Source organism: Cyphomyrmex costatus, unplaced genomic scaffold (assembly GCF_001594065.2).
Source record: "Cyphomyrmex costatus isolate MS0001 unplaced genomic scaffold, Ccosl1.0 scaffold146, whole genome shotgun sequence".
Taxonomy (NCBI): Eukaryota; Metazoa; Arthropoda; class Insecta; order Hymenoptera; family Formicidae; genus Cyphomyrmex; species Cyphomyrmex costatus.
The window spans coordinates 927,598-946,634 of record NW_017275457.1 but is presented as its reverse complement, the minus strand read 5'-3'; the positions used below and the strand labels follow the sequence as shown (position 1 = coordinate 946,634).

At 33.4% G+C, this 19,037-nt stretch overlaps 1 protein-coding gene across 1 annotated transcript; it reads right to left on the bottom strand.

Moving 5' to 3' along the window:
* Positions 1-1,280: 1,280 nt before the first annotated feature.
* Positions 1,281-17,488, bottom strand: LOC108783288 (43 kDa receptor-associated protein of the synapse homolog). The gene is made up of 10 exons (XM_018551831.1): positions 16,040-17,488; positions 11,288-11,498; positions 6,731-6,882; positions 6,244-6,390; positions 5,734-5,893; positions 5,018-5,218; positions 4,542-4,640; positions 3,065-3,256; positions 1,810-2,009; positions 1,281-1,649 (listed from the first exon to the last, which is right to left on the bottom strand). Exons 1-10 carry the CDS (start codon positions 16,075-16,077, stop codon positions 1,442-1,444), a joined length of 1,608 nt encoding a protein of 535 aa, XP_018407333.1. The 5' UTR covers positions 16,078-17,488; the 3' UTR covers positions 1,281-1,441.
* Positions 17,489-19,037: the final 1,549 nt, after the last annotated feature.

The window sequence follows — 19,037 nt, the reverse complement described above, 5'->3', positions numbered from 1 at the left end:
ATTGATATTTATTGATGATATCTATATCTATGTATATAACATACCTTTTTACTTGTTGCACGTGCACTCTGATTAGGAAGACAATTGATTTGCTCGCGCTGCTTGGAATTCTTTGAAATCTCTAAAAATTTTTGTACTTAAAATGAAATAAATATATATATTCGGATATTTTGAACAGAGAGAAAGCACAGATTTTTAATGCAAAAAGTGCAGTAAGCGCCGCGAATAGAGTATCTATATTAGAATGTATTCTAATCGGATTTATATTTCGTTTACCCTAGAAAACACAATAGAAATCTAGGAAATAATTGAATAATTCCGATCGGAATTCATTTTGACTTGTTCCACGATATAGGTATCCTAATTTGATTCAGTAATAATTTCACCATTTTTCATTAGGCGAATCAAAAAAAAAAAATATATATATATGTTAATAGGGTACTTTTCTTTATTTGACTAATAACGAAAATTAATTTAAATATAAATTCGTTGTGGAAGAAATAATGCGTTTTGATAATTCAGCCCTATGTATAGTATATATTTTACTCATATAATATATTTATGATATTTATGTATTTTACTTATTTATGTTTCCATTATAAGCTTCTTTAAATTACTATTTGATACAAATAATACTAATAATGATAAAATAATAAATTTTTTATATATGGGTTTTTTTTTACAAAAAAATTAAATTTAAAGAAATAAGAAAAAATTACTCTCATATGGTAATATTCAACATAAATTAAAAGGGCGAAGTAAGAGTCAGAAGTAAATTACATTTAAAATAATATTAAAATGTTAACATATTTAATTCAAAATTTAAAACAATAGAAATATTACAAAAAATTGCTTAAGTAACGGGCATCATGTTTATAATTTTAAGCAATTTTTTGTAATATTTCTATTGTTTTGAATTAAATATGTTAACATTTTAATATTATTTTAAATGTAATTTACTTCTGACTCTTACTTCGCCCTTTTAATTTATGTTGAATATTGTTATATTAAGAGTTCTTGAATATTTTCATCATATTTACTCTCATATATATGTACATATTTTTAATCAAGTATATAATATGAATATATGTACTTATATGATCAAATTTTCTCATTTTACGTTTTTATAATCATCAGAAAACATGATTTTTTGTTATGTATATACTAGTATATAAAACAGATCGACAAATATCTAGAGTTGCTTTATTTTATATAGATAATAAAATCGTATGACAGATTTGTTGGGGAAGAGGGGAAGTAATTATATTCAACAATCTAGATCGAGGCGTGCACTTTTTATTGCCATTAAATCTTTTTGTATCATACTACTTTCCTTTGGCTTTCTCATCTTCCACATTATGATTCCTTAAAGTTATCTAATCGCATGCGGATACCAACGCGTTAAAATAAACCGAAATATGTCGCGTGTTTTTTTTTTTTTTTAAACACTACTCGTCGCATGACAGTCCTCAAGTGTTGCTAGGCTGCTGGCCCTCAATGACGCCAGGCTCAAGGAACTATGATTTAGAGTATTCATGCCGTGAGGATCTTCGCAATGCAGGTACAGCCGTGAACTGACAGACTTGTGGCAATCGGGACATAAACGTTTCTTCTTCTTGTCACGTCTCTTTAAGATGTCATATGCGCATCTGCCAAACGTATGTTGCACGAGAAAATAAAAATAGTAAAAATAGTTTTTCGAAAGAAAATCGAATTGACAATTAGAATTTTACACAACATTATTACTTGATTCTTGTTTTAGTTCTGTTTCTTAACAGAGAAACAGTCCAGTTTTTCCGCGTGTCTTACCGAGCGTGTAATATGTGAGAGCAAGGTAACGCTTCCAGAGAATCAGCTTCCAGACCGAAAGATTCATTGCAGCTCCCACATCGTAACTCTAAATCTTCCTCCATCGCAGCCGCCAATCTCTCATAATGTCCTTTCTGTTCGTCGTCTCCCAAAGACCCATAAATTCTCGACAATCTGAATCTGACTGTTCGCACCAGAAACTGTAAATAATCAGATTCTCGTATAATCTTGTACATTGTTATGTATTCTATTTTGAACATATAGTTTTCTCGCAGATAATCATCTACATCTAGGTTTGTCAAGTGATATACTGACATTTTTTAGTAGTATTAAAATGTTATTAGGGATATCTTTGTTTCTTTTCTTTTTTCCTTTTGAGAAAGAATTTAACATTTTTTTAGAGCAACACAACTTAAATTATTCTTCTTAAGTCTCGATATGAAAGCATAAATTATGAATAGCGAAAGACCTTATCATTTTAATTCACAGATTAACAATAATCTTTATCGAGTCTTGGGCAGCAGCGAGCTGCGTATATTTCACGTTATCTGTTGCGTGCACAACGTCGAAATGGAAAACCGGCTTCATTGATTCGTAGACACAAATAGCGCGAAAATTCGATGCCCGCGGTGCGAGTATGATAATATATGCATGGAATACTTGTGCGATGTACCAACGGCGTTGTGATGCCGATAGCTCTTTTGGTATTCCATTGGAATTCATGGTAGTATTTATTATTAGATGTACAGATAAATAAATGCATGCAAAGCATCCGTGTCTATCCTCGATCGTAGCTTTTTCAATTACTGATGCTCTTATTCCAAATTTATCAACTTAAAAGTCCCATTTTAGGTAATTTTTTATAATCTCAGCGCGGTGAAGATCTTCAATTTTATCTTATTCTTCAAATTAGAGTTATTTTCGATTATAACGAAATTTGTGAGATAAGAACATGACGAAATTTTGTTAATTCATAAAAAAATCAATGAATTTTAACTTTCCTTTCAGTACATTCGACTCGTTCCAAATCAATGAACCAAGGAACTTCGTATTTATTTCGAATTCCGTTGATCTTTAAGGATTAAAGGAAAGATGAAAACTTTTCACGTCTGGTAAAAGGAAGGAAATTGATTTCGCAGTACATCGCTCCTTTCCTTAACCCTCCCCCCCCCCCCTTTGTGTCTTTCTTTCTCTTTGTTTCACGTGAAATGGAACGAACGTGCATCACAATCCGCGATCTGTATTGACAGTTTACCTTGGCGCCAACCGATCCCGCCACTTCCAAGAGCCTAGTATTGAACTCGAGGGGTCTGCAATTGCATATCTTGTGTTGAAGCCTAAGAGCTTCCAGGCATCTCGCCGCGCCGTCCATCGCTTCCATCTGGCATACTCGATCACCGCTCGTACCCGCTGAGCCCATCGCGCTCTCGTACTGTCGGAATGCTTTCTGCAAAATATTCATCTTTATCTTACCGATGTTATCGTTCTGGAAAGTAAACTGATATACGCAATGCGTAAACTAAAGGCTAATCGTATGCATCACGATCGCCAACTAAGAGACAGACGGTTCAACAGGCAGTTTCTAGTACTTAAAAGCGCAATCATATACGCCGGCATATTCGCGCAAGTAGCAAATGAAGCTATCAGTGTTTGTGATGGTAACATTTATTTTACTGTATATGTAAATATTATATAGATTTATTTGATTAATCATTTTTCTTACACATTTCTTATTAAGTTGAAATATTATTGAAAATGTTAACCGTTTTGGAACAGAGAATTATATTCTGCGAAATTAAATAATGGATTATTTCTATCTCTTCTCTCTCTCTCTTTTTTATTATATTTAATCCTATATTATATAAATCCTTTTGAATTATTCTTTTCTTCTTAAAAATGAGTCTTTTAAAAAAATTATTTTATTATTTCTCAACCATAATTTTGAATCATAACGAAAAAAAATTATTTTATTCAGCTTATTTTTAACTATAGTCAATCCCTTTCTAGTTATATCACGTATTTTGATTCACCCTATATAATATAAACATTAAAAATATCCTTTTATATTTCTTTTATATATAGAAATATTTCCAAATCTTAATTAAATATTTTATTGCATATACAAATATCACGCTTTCAATTCTGCGTTGTTTGAAAGTGGATGTTTTGAAAATTTTGTCACTCACATTTTAACAACATTCAAAAAATTTTGCAGCAACAAAACAAAACGAAAGCGGTATGTGCTACAAGTGTGATACAGTGTTAAAACCGTTTTTGCAACATGCGTGACATGCAAAGGAACGCTCCAGTTATGGCATTTTTTTTTTATCGCGATGACAGTACTGTAACAATGTTGGGATGAACAATGAGGCTGTGAATAGTTCTGATAGCATCGTAGTACTTGGTGTGAATACCGATAAAAAATTTATTTGTTGAAACGTTTTTGATGCAATATGCAAATAAATATATGGAGTTATTTTATTACGTGATGATGCATTTCAATCTTTATTGAATAATTGAAAGAGAGAAGACTTTAGCTTCAAACTGTCATTTCGCTTTTAGAATAAACTTTATGCATGAGAATCACATATTTATATAATTGTGTATCTGTAATTAATGTGATTGAAAAATCAAAGAATATTATCATTCACGACATCATTGCTAGAAAATTTAATGTAAAAGCTAAAGGAAAAAGATATACTGATAACTTAGTTAGATAACGAATTACTCACATTTATATCCGATTTCTTTCTATAAATGTCTCCCAGAATTCGGATGCTTCGAGCGTAACTGGCCTGGTCACCAGCAACTAGCGATAGCCGTGTTGCTTCCTGTGCATAATGCATAAACGACAATTGATATTATCGATTAAATCGTATTATTGTATATGATATTAATTGATACAATCTTCTCTGAAACTATGAATTACGCGACATGACTTGGAATTCTTTCTTCAAATATATTATTTTATATTAGATTAATATTTCCGACGCATACATTATCGCACAATTTGAGAAAAAAAAAGTTGCGAGATTAAAAATTAACGTTCGTGAAAAAATTTTTAATATTTTCTAAGAAATATTTTGATTTAGGCTGTTTAACAGAACACAGTTTTGCGCCAATTTCTGTCTTTGATCTGAACGAAAATAGTACGAAAGTAAGTTTTTTCTCTTTTTTTTTTCTTGAGCAATTAGAGTTAGAACTTTACCGAACAGTAATCAAGAGCGTCGCCAAGCTCGCCCTTCTTTCTGAGCGCCGCGGCCATTTGTAGTAACGCCGCCCTGTGATGACGCGAATTTAGATCTCCGAGCTGTAAACTTCTGGAGAGATCGTAAGCTCTCGCCGCGTATCTTGCGCTCTTATCCGCGTCGTGTAATCTGCAGAAAAGTTCCGACAGACCAACGTACACCTGGAAAAGAAATCACACGTAATATCGATGTACGTATTCACTATCCTGGATGGATAGAGTAAGAAATTATCAATAAATGAATTATCTGAGCCTTACTTCGAACATATTTTATAAAAGAAGGATGGGAAACTTTTTTATTGCTTTAGCAATGAATGTTATAAAGACAGAAATATACAAAGAATGCTTTATTATGAATACATTACGTTATAAAATATAATTTTACTATTTTTTAAAATATATATTAATCATTACAGAGAGAATTGATATGTTCGAATATCCAAATAGCGTCAAGTACACGAACAAGTGAATTAAGGATGCAGCTAACTGACTATTCGAGAAATGAAATGAAAATCAGGCGATATAAAAAAAAAAAAACGAGCTCAGTTTATCTCGCAAGACACAACTGCTGCTTTTCTAATCGTTCCTGCGCCGTTAATTAACAAACAACACGACATAATGCGCGCTTATGTACTCGTGCGAAAGAAGAAAACTAGCAAACAAAGGGACCTAATTACCTGCAGTTCTAAGGAGGGATCTTGAATGGAGTGGGCGATTTTGTGGGCTCTTTGAAATGCTTCCAAGGCTTTACAGAATCCTGCTAGCTCTAAGTGGACTCTGCCTACGGTTAAGTGAACTAATCCAGCAGTCGCGCACTGATCGCACTCGTTATACAAGCTGCGAGAATGCAAAATTATATCGATGTTAGCACAATACACACATACACGCGTATAGGTAGTCAAATCATCGCTTAAACAATTGACGTCACATTCGGCTATTGATTTACAAAGGACTCGATTAGCTTTTCTCGAACTTAGAACTGTCATCACCGCTGAGTTCGTAATCAGAGGGTTGCTCATTAGATGCATTTCTCTTGTATCGACGTTTTATTAATAACTACTGACTGTGTTATAATAGCAGACAAATATATAGATACATCACGTACGTTACGCGCGTATATTAAGATTCTTGAAAATTGACATTACATCGTTTATGTAGGTTGTATGACGAAAGAAAAAGGTTCAAACCTGTGCCGAGCGTAATCTAACGCTCTATCCAGGGCGCCTAATCTCTCGTGAGCTCTGGCCAAGTTTAAATACGCTTCTGCCCGCATGTTCGGCGAATCCAATTCCTCCGAAATGCATAATTGCATGTTACCGAATTCGATGCTATCACTGAAAGGAGAAAAATTACACGATGGAAGAATCGCGGCTTTAATTGGAAGGGGCAACAACTTTGCAAAGAGGAAAATAAAGGGATAAAAATAGTTATAGAATTGGATAACTATGACGCTCTAGCTACTTTTAAACGAGATATCGAACAGTCTTACATAAAATGTGTGTTTTAATAATATAAGTATATACATATACTTAATACCTTTTATATAAAAATTAATGTCCGGTTTGCTTTTTGAATAACGCGAAAACACCCGTTTCACTTTACGTATATGCAAATAATGCGAACAAAGACGATAACAAATTGGAAAGGACGTACATTACAACTTATACTACCTACTTGTATTTGCCCCAATCCATGTACGCCTGATACAAGTAACCGAGAAGAGCGAATTTATCCTCGCGATGTCTGATACTCTTCAAGGCGACCCTCCATTTTCTAACCGCGGCTTGTTGTTTATGAGCTCTGTACAATTTTAAGCCTTGCTCCACCTGCGTCAAAAATAATGAAATTTCAGCACTTGTCGTGTTCACTGCACACACTGATTTATTTATCGCGCAACGATCGTCTTCGTAAAGGATGTTAAACAACAAGCGCAAACGCCGTGGAAAAGAAAAGAAAATTTTATTAATCATTTGTCGTCTTTTCAAAATTATTCGTCTATGAAATTTACATCACGTGATTTAACATCTTATTTCAATAAGTCCTTGAATTTCCGCCGATTACACGAGTCCTTGTATCTGGAGTATTTATCGGATATCCAGCACATTTCCTCATATCAACTATAGTCAGAGGCCGCAGAGACTAACGAGACCTTGGAATCGATGCTCATGAAATTGACATTGAGTTAATAACGGCCCTCTTAAGAGGAGATGCAATGTTCAACAGCGTATATGGGCAAGCCAAAGAGGAAATTACCCTATTAATAAAGGTAATATTAATAGACGATAATTATAAGACGATGATTGTGTGTAAAGCCCGTTGTTTATAATTTACAACGTAATTTCACGGAACACAGTATATACCTTTTTATACATACACAGTTGGAAAATTTGTGTATTTTTGTGAAAAAATCTGCTGGTTAAAGTTATTGAAACGATTTAAAAAATATTTTAAAATAACACAATTTCCACGTATTTAGTAAATATGTTAAAATTTACAGAATATAAGGGTGTTGATTATACTCTATAACAGGAATGGACAGGCGTTGTTACGCGAATCGTCTTTTTAGAGAACATTTGTTATATGTTAATTTTGTCCTAATAATTATGTTGATTGTACACATAACTCTTTTCAAGTTTTATTCAAGATTACATTCCATTTTTGTTGAAATATAAACACCATTCGTGTTACCATTTAACATACTCATTATGTTAAATTAACACAAAAATTTAAGTTGACGTTTGGGACACGCGATTTATGTTAAATTTAACATACTTTTTTCAACTGTGTATAATTTTTTATATTATATAATTCATATGTAATTCTTCCAAAAAGAGGTATACAAAATTTAACATTTTCTCTTTAAAAAAGAGAATGTTTTAAAAAGGGCATTGTATGAAGCGTGTTTTAAAAATGAGCGTTGCTTGGTCAGAAAAAGAAAAATTATAAAAAGATTTATTTTTCTGGTAAATAAGCATCTACGTGCCTATTCTATATGGTCGTTCTATTATATGTACTGTTCTTTTTTTCTAAATACTAGGGCACAAACTTTTTTACGCCGTTTGCATAAAAATGTGACGCCTGGAAGTTTAGCATTGCTGCTTCCAACTTCTCTTTGAATCGTTGGAAATCAAACGACTTTTTGAGATGAAAGAAAATGTGAAATTCATTTGATGTAAAGTATAATCTGAACAGGAGATGCCCCAACATTTTTTATTTGAATCGCTTTTTTGCGTTTTATGAGCACAACGTTCACACTTGATTATTGTCGTGAAAGTAAATGATTCCTAATATCAATCCACACATCCGAAGGTTTTATTCATCTCAAGATGTACAGCTTGATTTTCAAAGGTTCAAGAAGAATGAAGAGTTGAAAACAAACTATTCCAGGCGATGGACTTCTGTATAGAATCAGTGACTTTGTAGAAAAGTAAAGTAATAGGTACTTTTTACAAGTAATAAAATCTTTTTATCTTAATTTGGTTTTTAAGTAATTGATCAGTTTTTATTTTTGCGATTGGATATTTTTGCAAAAAAAAAACAGTTTATATAATAAATAGTAAAATATTTCTATTAATTAGTATAACATTTTTTGCTCGTATGATGCGAAGTAAAAACAAATAATTAATCTTCCAAAAAAGTATGTTTATTATATAATACATGGTACGTTTGGACTTAGTCACTCTCAGCTATGCAATAAATTTTAATACTTATTAATTCATATATAAACGAAACGATAAAATAAAATTTTTCCCCAAATTCTAATGAAAACATCTCAGCTCACTTACATAAAGTTTATAAAAAAACCACACATCTTATTTTTAGTCTCAACATCAATAACCTATTCTTCGGTTGATACAGCGAGAAAAGATAAAGTCCTTATATTATATATCATATGTACATTATTAGCAGTCAAAAAGTAAAAAAAAGAGTAAAAAATAGTAATAAAAATAAAAATAAAATCGTAATCGTGTGTATAGCGCAGGTTGTAAAGTTGAGGTGTCGTGGAGAAATGATTGATTTTCAATTTGTGTAATAAATTGAATGAAATGTGTGAAAGATGTTCCGTAAATTTTTTTTATATTTTTTGCTATTTTTAAAAATCATTATTTGATTTAATTGCTTAGTTATTACTATAAAACTTAATATTATTTCGTATAACTGGAATTATATAAAAATTAATTCGTAACGCGTACGTTGAAAGCGGAATTATATCACGTAATTGAGAGATATATTATCGAATTCAGTATTTTATACCGAATTTACTTGAATTGCTACTTATTGTTTAAATAAGCTCATATTTACATTGAACAATATTATTCAATTATACGTCTTGTAAAACAGACATCGAATAATAAATAACTTCCTCATTCAGAAAGAAGAAGTCATGGTACATATTATGGTTTTTATCACGCAGCAATAGCCTTAGCGTAGATAATACGGGCAAAGGTAGAAGGCCGTATCGATTTGACCATGAACTTTGTCCCTAGTAGATTAAACTTTACAATAAAATATAAATAGCCATGTAAGATATAATATATAAAAATGAATTCATGTGCGTGTACACGATCGAAGTAAATTCATTAAAATTATAGACTTACAACGAAACGAAGGTTTACTGATATGCGAACCTATTCATTTGTGATAATCTCGGCAATCTTATAGAAAATATTGAGAAATGTGATTTAAAAAAAACGAATAGGTTGCACACGAAGTTACACGAACGAATTTTAATGCTTATTGTAATCATTAACATTATTAACTAAAAGAAGCAGAATTTATTTTCAATTATCCTGGAGACATTTCTCGCTCTCTTTATTAAAATTAATTTTTTTAAATTGTGATGGTTTAACAACTTATTAAAATTGTAACGATTGTGAAAATGTAACGAAACATTAAATTTTTACAGCTGTTTTGTATAAAAACTGGAAAAAGATAAAACTATTTGGATGAATATTGCCATAAATAATAATATGAATTTTATGCTTTTTCACACCTCGTATTTCGATTGAGATATCGTGTAACTTCAATGAAAGAGTAAATTTTATAGTATATATTGATTGAGATATCGTGTAGCTTTGATGAAAACGTAAACGCAAATTACGCTTGTTACTACATGAAGCAGGCATCATGAATAAGCTGTCAGACGCCAGACGCGAAATCATAAGTTTCTCTGAGTGAAACGCATCCAGAACGATAAACACAGTATGACCGGTACTTCGGTTTTAGTGGTTACGAAAGGATAGCGTGACCGCAGCTACGGCATGCACATCGTGAACTTGACAGTGACCGATAAAGCATGCTCGTCCGCGAAATACGCTTCGTTATGTAGCCGTCATGCCCTGTCGTTTGCTTGAGAGGGCCTTCAGATACTGTTACTCGTTTGATATATTACACCCTCGATCGCTTTGACATATTAAACGGATTCAATGGTTAATAGTCGAGTAACAGTTAAAGAATCAATTATAATTGAATTAATTTGTAAGATCATTAATAATTCCGTAAGTGTTATCGTGGCGTGCAGCCAATTCCGCTTCTAAGCGCGTTTGTCTAAAATTATAATCGCCTCTTACGTTTTGAGATAAAACACTTGGCACGCATTTCGAAGTAAGAGCTTTATTAATAAATTGATACTTGAATAGAAATGAAACGTGCATTAAAACATGATAAATCAAATAAATAATGACGATTTTATATCTATCGCAAACATGATACTTACATCTGATGCATTTGTGTAATATTTTACTTAATTATTCATATTAGTTATATTGTGTAATAAAATATATAACAAAATATCATATCACTTAACAATAATATAACAAAAATCCGATAATTATTTTGAAGAATTTATGCTCTTTTATATTTCTTACATGTATTCGTACTTTTACCTATCTATTTATTTTTATAACTTGTCTTATAATACAATATGTTTCATCAAATGATTAGTTAATTCATTACTAATTTAATATATTTAATTAAATTAAAAGCTTAATGTGTGTTAACATAATTAAAAGCTTAATATATCAATTTAATTAAAAGCTTGATATACTATATCTTTTTATAATTTATCTAATTTATCATCAGATGTAATTTTGTAGTAAAACTCTTATATGTGTATTGAAAATGTCTATATGATATGGTGATATCATATAATATACTAAATTTAATTATTCATTTTTATTTGTTCTACGCGTGAACTAAAAAGAATAAATAATACATTTACAAGATGCTCACCCTTCTTCGTGCTAATTGTTGATCGAACCGTTTTCTGCAGCTTATGAAACAACCCCATATACCCGATCTATTTTGGTAATGACCATTATTACCGTTGCCATTTTGATGTCGATAATCCTCTTCGGTGAATTCGCAGACATCGAGTGGATGTCTCGACCCATCAGGGCTACCCAGCAGTGCGGTCGCCGAGAGTTGATGACTCGCCGATCCGCTGTAAATTTTTGAAATGTTCAATGATATATATATTACATATCACGGAATGGATACACAAGTTAACTTTTTAAATAAGTGATACAATTATCGGCTACTTAATATTTTAACCACTTGATATTACTATATAAATTTGATATATTTCGCAGTTTTTCAATTTTACAAGTCCAATATTCGCTATAAAGTTCTCGAAAGTATTAATTGATTTATAAACGTCAAATCTGTTTGGTAGATGGTGATCATTATTATCGATTTAAAAATAGTAAAGATCAACTTGAAAGAAAATAAGCCATGGAATTCCATATTTTTCCGTAAATCCGATGAAAAGAATTTAAAGAAGACGTAACTAAGAGCTGTGTGATATTTTCACATCATCGATCGTTTAAGTTCCATAGGAATTTTGAAATTGTTTTCTTGTACTCGCGAATGATTTATACTTACAATATAATAATGTTGTATTATCTAGAAAAAAAAATTATTTATGTTTTCTCTCTCTTCTCGATATTTTGCATGTTTCGACGCCGCATAAATATACAGCAAATTAGTATATATAAAAATTACATTATATAAGTTTAAATAACCAAAACATTTAAATATTATCATAATAGAAAGAATTTATATATTTTTCTTAATACGCACTTACTTTTTCATTAAGATCGCATATTTCTTAAAAATTTGTAAAAATGTTCTTTTTTCTTACTTATGAGTTGTAAACAAAAATTGTTTTTGTCAAAAAAATGTTTAAATGTTAATTAAGAAATAATACGATTTACAATATATTAAACACAACATAAACATATATATTGTAATTGTATTATTTTTAGAATTATTGTCAATTTTATAAGTGAAAATTAGACCGATAAGAATAAAAAAGTCAAATAGGAAAGACAATTTTATTTTTGATTGAAGCGGATCTTGGTGCTTAATATTATTAGTATGCAAATTTACAAATAAACTTTGCAGTCCTATAAACTGCGCGCCAATTCGATTTATCGGATTTGAAACGTAAAAACTGAAACTGGAAAATAACTTCACAAATTACATTAATCATCAATGTAATAATGATGCTAATAAGCATCTTAAAACACTGCAAAAAAAACTTATTATTGCGAAAAAAATTATCTCAGCCAGAGTTGCTGTTCATTTTCTATTAACTACAATTAGCGATCCGTAAAAGTATTGGAAATATGATTGAACTATCATTTTCGATGTAAAACTTTTCGTCTCGATATCGCGAGTGCGTATCAAATATCCAAGTTCGATGATAGATGTGGGCAACTGACCTCCTATAGGTTTCCATGCGCAAACTCTTAATTTATTTCTAGGACAAACGGAAGAAGCACGCAGTGATAAACCGCTTTTGGCTGACGTCCCAGAGGTTGAGTTTGCAAACTGCACGTTAGGGAAGTTACAAGGTACACAGGGTATCCTATATGTAAGTACCGCATCGCTCTTCATTTATGAATTTCTAGATCAATTCTCAGTCGCGATGTAAATTTTTTTCTCTCTGAAAATTTTATTTCACTACATGTGACCTAGTTCTTAAAACGTGCTCTGTCTTTTGGATGGTAATTGTCTTGACATATCTAAAATGTTAAATCAAGGCAAATTATAATTTTGCATGAATAAAAAAAGACATTATTATCATCTATGAGCAACTGAATCTCCCCCAAAAAGCTGTTTAATTAATAATACAATTCCAGAGAGTTATTTCACTTCTTCATAAGAAAAAGAAAACTGACTCAATATTGATCGAATGGTCTCTTAGTGAAAGGTAGCGAGATATGTCTGGGACACCCTGTGTAAAATCACAGTTCTTACCTACCCTACCGCAATGCGACCACTGCACATTTGCTCCATATTCCAGAAAACTGAAATTTATTTGTACCCTTTTTCTTTCGATCTTTTCTTTCATTTTTGTGCTGAGGTATAGTGAAACTCTTCCTTAGAATATACTCGCCCTAAATTGCGATCATCAACTACACTTTCCTCTTACTTTTCTTTTATATATTTATTAGGATATCAAACGTATTATTTAACATTACGTATATATACTTATAACATTAACTGAAATGTTAATCAACATTTGCATCCCCTAAAATATCTCATATATCTTCATTTAAAAATAAAAAGGTTTTTCAAGTAAATATTTTTAACCTTCGAGAGAAATATTTACTTATAATTTCACATATTAATAATTTATTTATTAAATATATTTATAAAATTAGATCACGTTTCTTTCATATCTTTCTAGAAAGTATCTAAAAAGTATCGGTATTTATAATAGCCAATATCGTCCTTTGAAAAAAACTACTCTCTTCGTAATGAGAATAACAACTTTCTACTTTAAAAAATAAATAAATATATATATATATATTGTAGTTTATTTGGTACACATTAAAGGAAACCAGTAAATAACATTTACACTTTCATCGGAAATTTTGCTATTAATCTGTAATCGTGTGACGTTAGAAGTAATTAAAGCAACCGATCACAAAACAGAATTATCTCGTGCCTGATGTTCGATAGAAACCCCGTGAGAATCACGCCCCGTCGCAAATTACTTTCCACTCCTGTTAAAGGTCTCCCCAAAACAGTCGCGTGCCTCTATGCGCGCGCGCATACCCGCTCGTTTGTGCCTCGATGTGTATGTGTATATACAAGTCCGTATCGTGTAAAGCGAAGAGTATATGACACTCTATCGCTTTCCCACCACGTTCGCTAGGTGGGCGAGGCACCTGCGACCTCTTTTGCTGACCCATTTACGAGCTACGAGATACGGTACGGCGTTGCGATTCTAAGTGGAAAATCGAACCATCCCCCGGTTCTTCCACGCGTCGAGGTCGATCAACGAAATACAAGGCATCTACCCTTGTCATCCCCTATTGTTGCACGCCTTCCACTTCCCTTAAGCATCCTGTCCTTGCTTGATCTTTCGCAATGACTTTACGTAAAAATCGTTTCAAGCTAAAACTACGCTTCTTTAAATAGCGCGAAAAATGTCCCTACACAGCTGTAGGTATCTGATCATAGAATTTCTGGTTTGCAAAACTTTATTTTTACATCGTAAAATTTATTCTTGCAATGCGTTCTGCTTAACATTAAGATTACTTAAATAAAATCTGAAAAAATATTTAATATCGTAAATTACAATTTTGCGATATTACTTTTGTGTTATTACATCTAAATATATAATTAATAAATAGATTTTTTTGACATAATTCCTTATTTTAATGATTTTTCTAAATATCAAATATGATTTTTAGAAATATACAAAAAATATTCTATAATTACTTTTTTGTTGTATTAATTAGAAAATAAAGATTCAGCTAACCATTTCGTTGGACATTAATATATCATTTCTATTTTTTTACTACATTTTTTTACATCGTTTATATATTACCACATATAATATTATATATTAAATTAAAAACATTTGAAAGGATTGCTGAAACACTTTTGTTACAACGAATATGTGGTACTTTTTATTACATTCACTTGTCTAATACATGTAAAAAGAAGTAATTACATTATAAATTAATTAACATTTTAGTATTACTGATGTATTATACGTAAAAGATTATTCTTAACGTTTTGGATAATTTTTCGTAAAAACCAGATGAAAATTACTTATTTGAAAGTACATAAATAGAGGAATATCATTGCTAGTTAACTCATATTATGATACTGTAATATTAATATAAGTGAATATGAATTTAAGCAGGAAATGAGTTTAGGTTATCAATTATCTTTACAACTTATAAATTGGCTATTATAAGCTAGGAAAAGAGGATAAAAAATTTAATGAATTATAATTCTGAGAGAGAAACGTGAAATGTACACTTTTTCTTGACAGACGTAATAACTGTTTTATTTAATTTTTCAAACAAGAATATATATATATATTTGTTATATATGTTCTTAAACGTACGTTTCTATATTTTAATTTTTAAAGAGTATATGTACAAACATATTTTCAATAAATCGTTACTTTTTTTTTTAATAAAAGAACTATGATTACTTTGATATATTAGTACAGTAATTAAATTTTATTACAGTAAAAATTAAAATGAACAAAATATTTACATAGCATATATTCTTAATAATAAATTATTAATAAATTAATTATTAATGAATAACAATACATGTATGACAACAAATCCAAATATTGAGTAAATATAACATAATAACAAACATGCACAAATAAGAACATTAATAAATGTTATATATATATTTTTTTAAATTTCAGTTAAACAAACAAATAAGAAGTTTTATAACAAAAATCACGAAAACAATTTTTTTAATTTTAAAATTATTACGCTAGATGTTTTCTTTCTCTCTCCCTTCCCTCCCTCTCTCCTACAATAGTTTTTAATCAATAAATAATTTTTATCTAAATTTATATATATATATATTTATATATATATTTACACTCCAGTTTTTTAATGAATTCATTAAAATGTACTATATCGATATGTATCTAGTTCTCTTAATTTGAAATTTGCTATTGATATCTCATACTATTAGCAACATTTTACTTGCCCGAGGTAATCCCTGGACGAGATAGACTCCCATGACATGGCTGTGCGTCTTTCTTGATGCGATTTCTTCTCTCCGTCCCGCGGTGCAGCTGTTTCTTCTCTCTTTCTCTTCCTCTTGACGCTCTAATCCCATCTCTCGCCGCCAGCATTATCACGTCCGCACACCCACGTGAGATGAAGCATATCACTTTCTTGATTTTGCGAATTGCACAATGCGTGATCACGCACGTGATACAACGTGCGCCGGCTTGAAACTTTAATCGTCCGCATTCAATCGATTCCAAAGACAGGTACTCGGTATTACGATTGCTATCGAGTTTTATCTATCGCCCGAGAAGCTCGAGGATTGTGCGAACAACAGTCGTAATTTCGCGCGACTCAAAACACACAAGGGCTGTGGATCTGCTTACATCGAACATCTTACATATTCATTTGGCGTTCCTCATGTTTAGTAGCGCCAAAATACTCGCATTAGTATAATAACGAACGGAATGAAACACCTGTCTCAAAAGTGTTTCGAGTTCGATCGAGAGAAACTCTACTTCAGTAATTTGTGCGATGGAACGTGAAAGGGTATCTCTTGCTCCAAGAATGCGAAGTAATAATAGTCGAAGGTCGATGGAAGATTGTAAGTTCTAGGACTTTCAGTTAGACTTAGAGATTCGCAATACGTGATTGTTTCTCAAGGGTTCCTTATCGAGGGATACGTTCGAAGGAAGTGGAGCTGAGCCCGATAGTCGTTGAGGTAGATTGAGGATCGTCTGAGTTGATTTCCTCACTCAGGGGATTTTTTTTTTTTTCTTCTTTTTGGACAGACTCGATACACTTATTTACTAACGTATAGGGATGCACACCTCGGTCGAGAAAAATAATTTGCACGCCCGCGTGTCTTTGTACTTATATGCCTAATTGAGCACCGTGGACTCGCGCGAGTACTTGCGCGCATTGACGAGAAACAGAGAGTCCCGTTTGAGGCTTCCTCTCTTTCTTTTTCCGTTAACGTAATTGGCAAATGGTTTCGTGGCAGTTTATTCCGATCAGCTGATCGATTAAGATTGTTTCAGGTATTCGACTCGTTACCACATGTAACGCATACGACCGCTCGAGTCTCACGGTACAAGTATTGAAGTATCTCCTTATTCTTCTCTCACCCTGTTTAAGTAACTTTTCTTCGTTTCTAACGTTTCGCTCGTTCGCGCGTTTCTCGCGATTGTACGGCTCTTAATTTTCTAAGAGTTTCGTTCTCCCGCGAATATTATTTCTTTTCAGCGTGTACAGTTTTCGTGCGGTCTCTCGAATTATCGATATTTGATTAGATCGAGATATCGCTTAACGTGATATACTATGTAATTTGTCAACGTCGTTATTTAGATCTCTATGAAAAGGTTTAACACACGTATAATATATATATATATATATATATATATATTTTATCTACGATGTACTTAAATAAATTTTTAACATGTATGTATATTACATGTATTTCTAATACAGATCCGTGCGGTTCCGCGTTTGTGTGCGTGTCTGTGTGTACCCGTATGTACATGCGTGTATACGCACTTGTTCTTTTCTTATCGAACGTATTAATATTTTACTGCACTCCTACGTACAGTAATCGGTCGCCCCAAACTTACTCCAACGTGTCGGACGGTGCTGAACGTGCGTTTAGTCTTAAAATACGATTAAATCTTTTCGCTGCTTCAAGAGTAACGACAGGGATGGAAAGATTTCGTACGATTGCGATGTATCACTCACATTTATTAATGCCTATACGTGAATCGATGTGAAGTAACGATGACGATTAATCGACGGTGAAAACGTGACACGAAAAACGATCTCTTTTTTTTTTCTCCGCTTTTTAAATTCCTTTCTCTTCTCGTACTTCTTATAAAACTTTCCTTAGTTTTGACGCGTGTTCAGCACCGAGAAGGTTAAGGGACGCGTTGTCCCCGAAACTAGGATCGCGTCGGCCCGCGGTGTCCCAGTTACCGTCGGTGACCCCCGGCGCGCTTTTTCTCCCCCTCCGAAACCTCCCCTCTACCGTGGAGCGTTCTAACTTCGCGAGAGCTCGCCCAAGTGGGATACGCGAATTCCCGTTCGCGAGATTCCGGGCGGATCCATCGAGCGTTCTCCTAATTCCATATAAACCGTTGCCGTCGTGTTTCTCCCCTTTTGTGCCTCGGCAGTTATCTCAAGATGTTGAACGCCACATGTGTGCGGTGGGAAGATTTCATTGTCGTTACATATCTTTCTACAACTTTCGTTTACATACGTAGTATTAGCACAGTAGCAACAACAGCAGCAGTAGGAGGCGTGTGTAAGGCATGTTGTTTAGCCCTTAGAATTCTGTCTTTTCGTCGTTCCCATAAGGGGGACGCGCGTGTCCGTTTGAGATTCTGCCCGAGTCTGCCCGGTCTGTGTAAATGCTCGCGCGAGATAGCGCGATTTAGATCTGGGACAAGCGGCGGAGTCCCGTCCGAGGTGGTCGCGGCGACACGTCTGACAGGCAGTCAGCGTTCGTATTCGGCGCTCATCGCGCGCCGTGCGCTCGCGTACGTCCGTAGGCCGAGCAGCGTCGCGTAATAACGATGGCAACGTGGCCGTTCCCGCTCGCTGACGATGAGACAGTAGCCGCTGATGGGCGCCCCGAGGCGTCTCCTCATGCCGTCGTTGATTGATCCCCTCGTCTGTCTCGGTTTCAGGCCGCGTCGCGTTCCCAACCTTGTCCCCCTTCCGTCGTTTGTACCACCGTCTCCGCCGTCTCCTTCGTTCCCCTGCGCCACCGCCGCTCCTCCGTCTTTGGCTCCGCCGCTCTGGGCCGCGCGCGCGGAAAACCGTGTCCCGTGACCGCTCGTTATCGGCAACGAGGACAGCCGAGGCCGCCGGAAGGTTACGGGCGCGCGATGCGGATCAGGAGAGGAACCCGCTGCGCGCTCGCCCTCCTTCCTCCCACCCTGTCTTTCTCTCTCTCTCTCTCTCTCTCTCTCTCTCTCTCTCTC

Excerpts from the sequence above, each read along its gene's own strand:
- LOC108783288 (XM_018551831.1), bottom strand. The coding sequence starts at position 16,077 with ATGTCATGGGAGTCTATCTCGTCCAGGGATTACCTCGG. Across the intron at positions 11,499-16,039 it reads TCGTCCAGGGATTACCTCGG|CGGATCGGCGAGTCATCAAC; the intron begins GCAAGTAAAATG and ends AAAAATTTACAG. Across the intron at positions 4,641-5,017 it reads ACGCTCTTGATTACTGTTCG|GAAGCAACACGGCTATCGCT; the intron begins GTAAAGTTCTAA and ends CATTATGCACAG.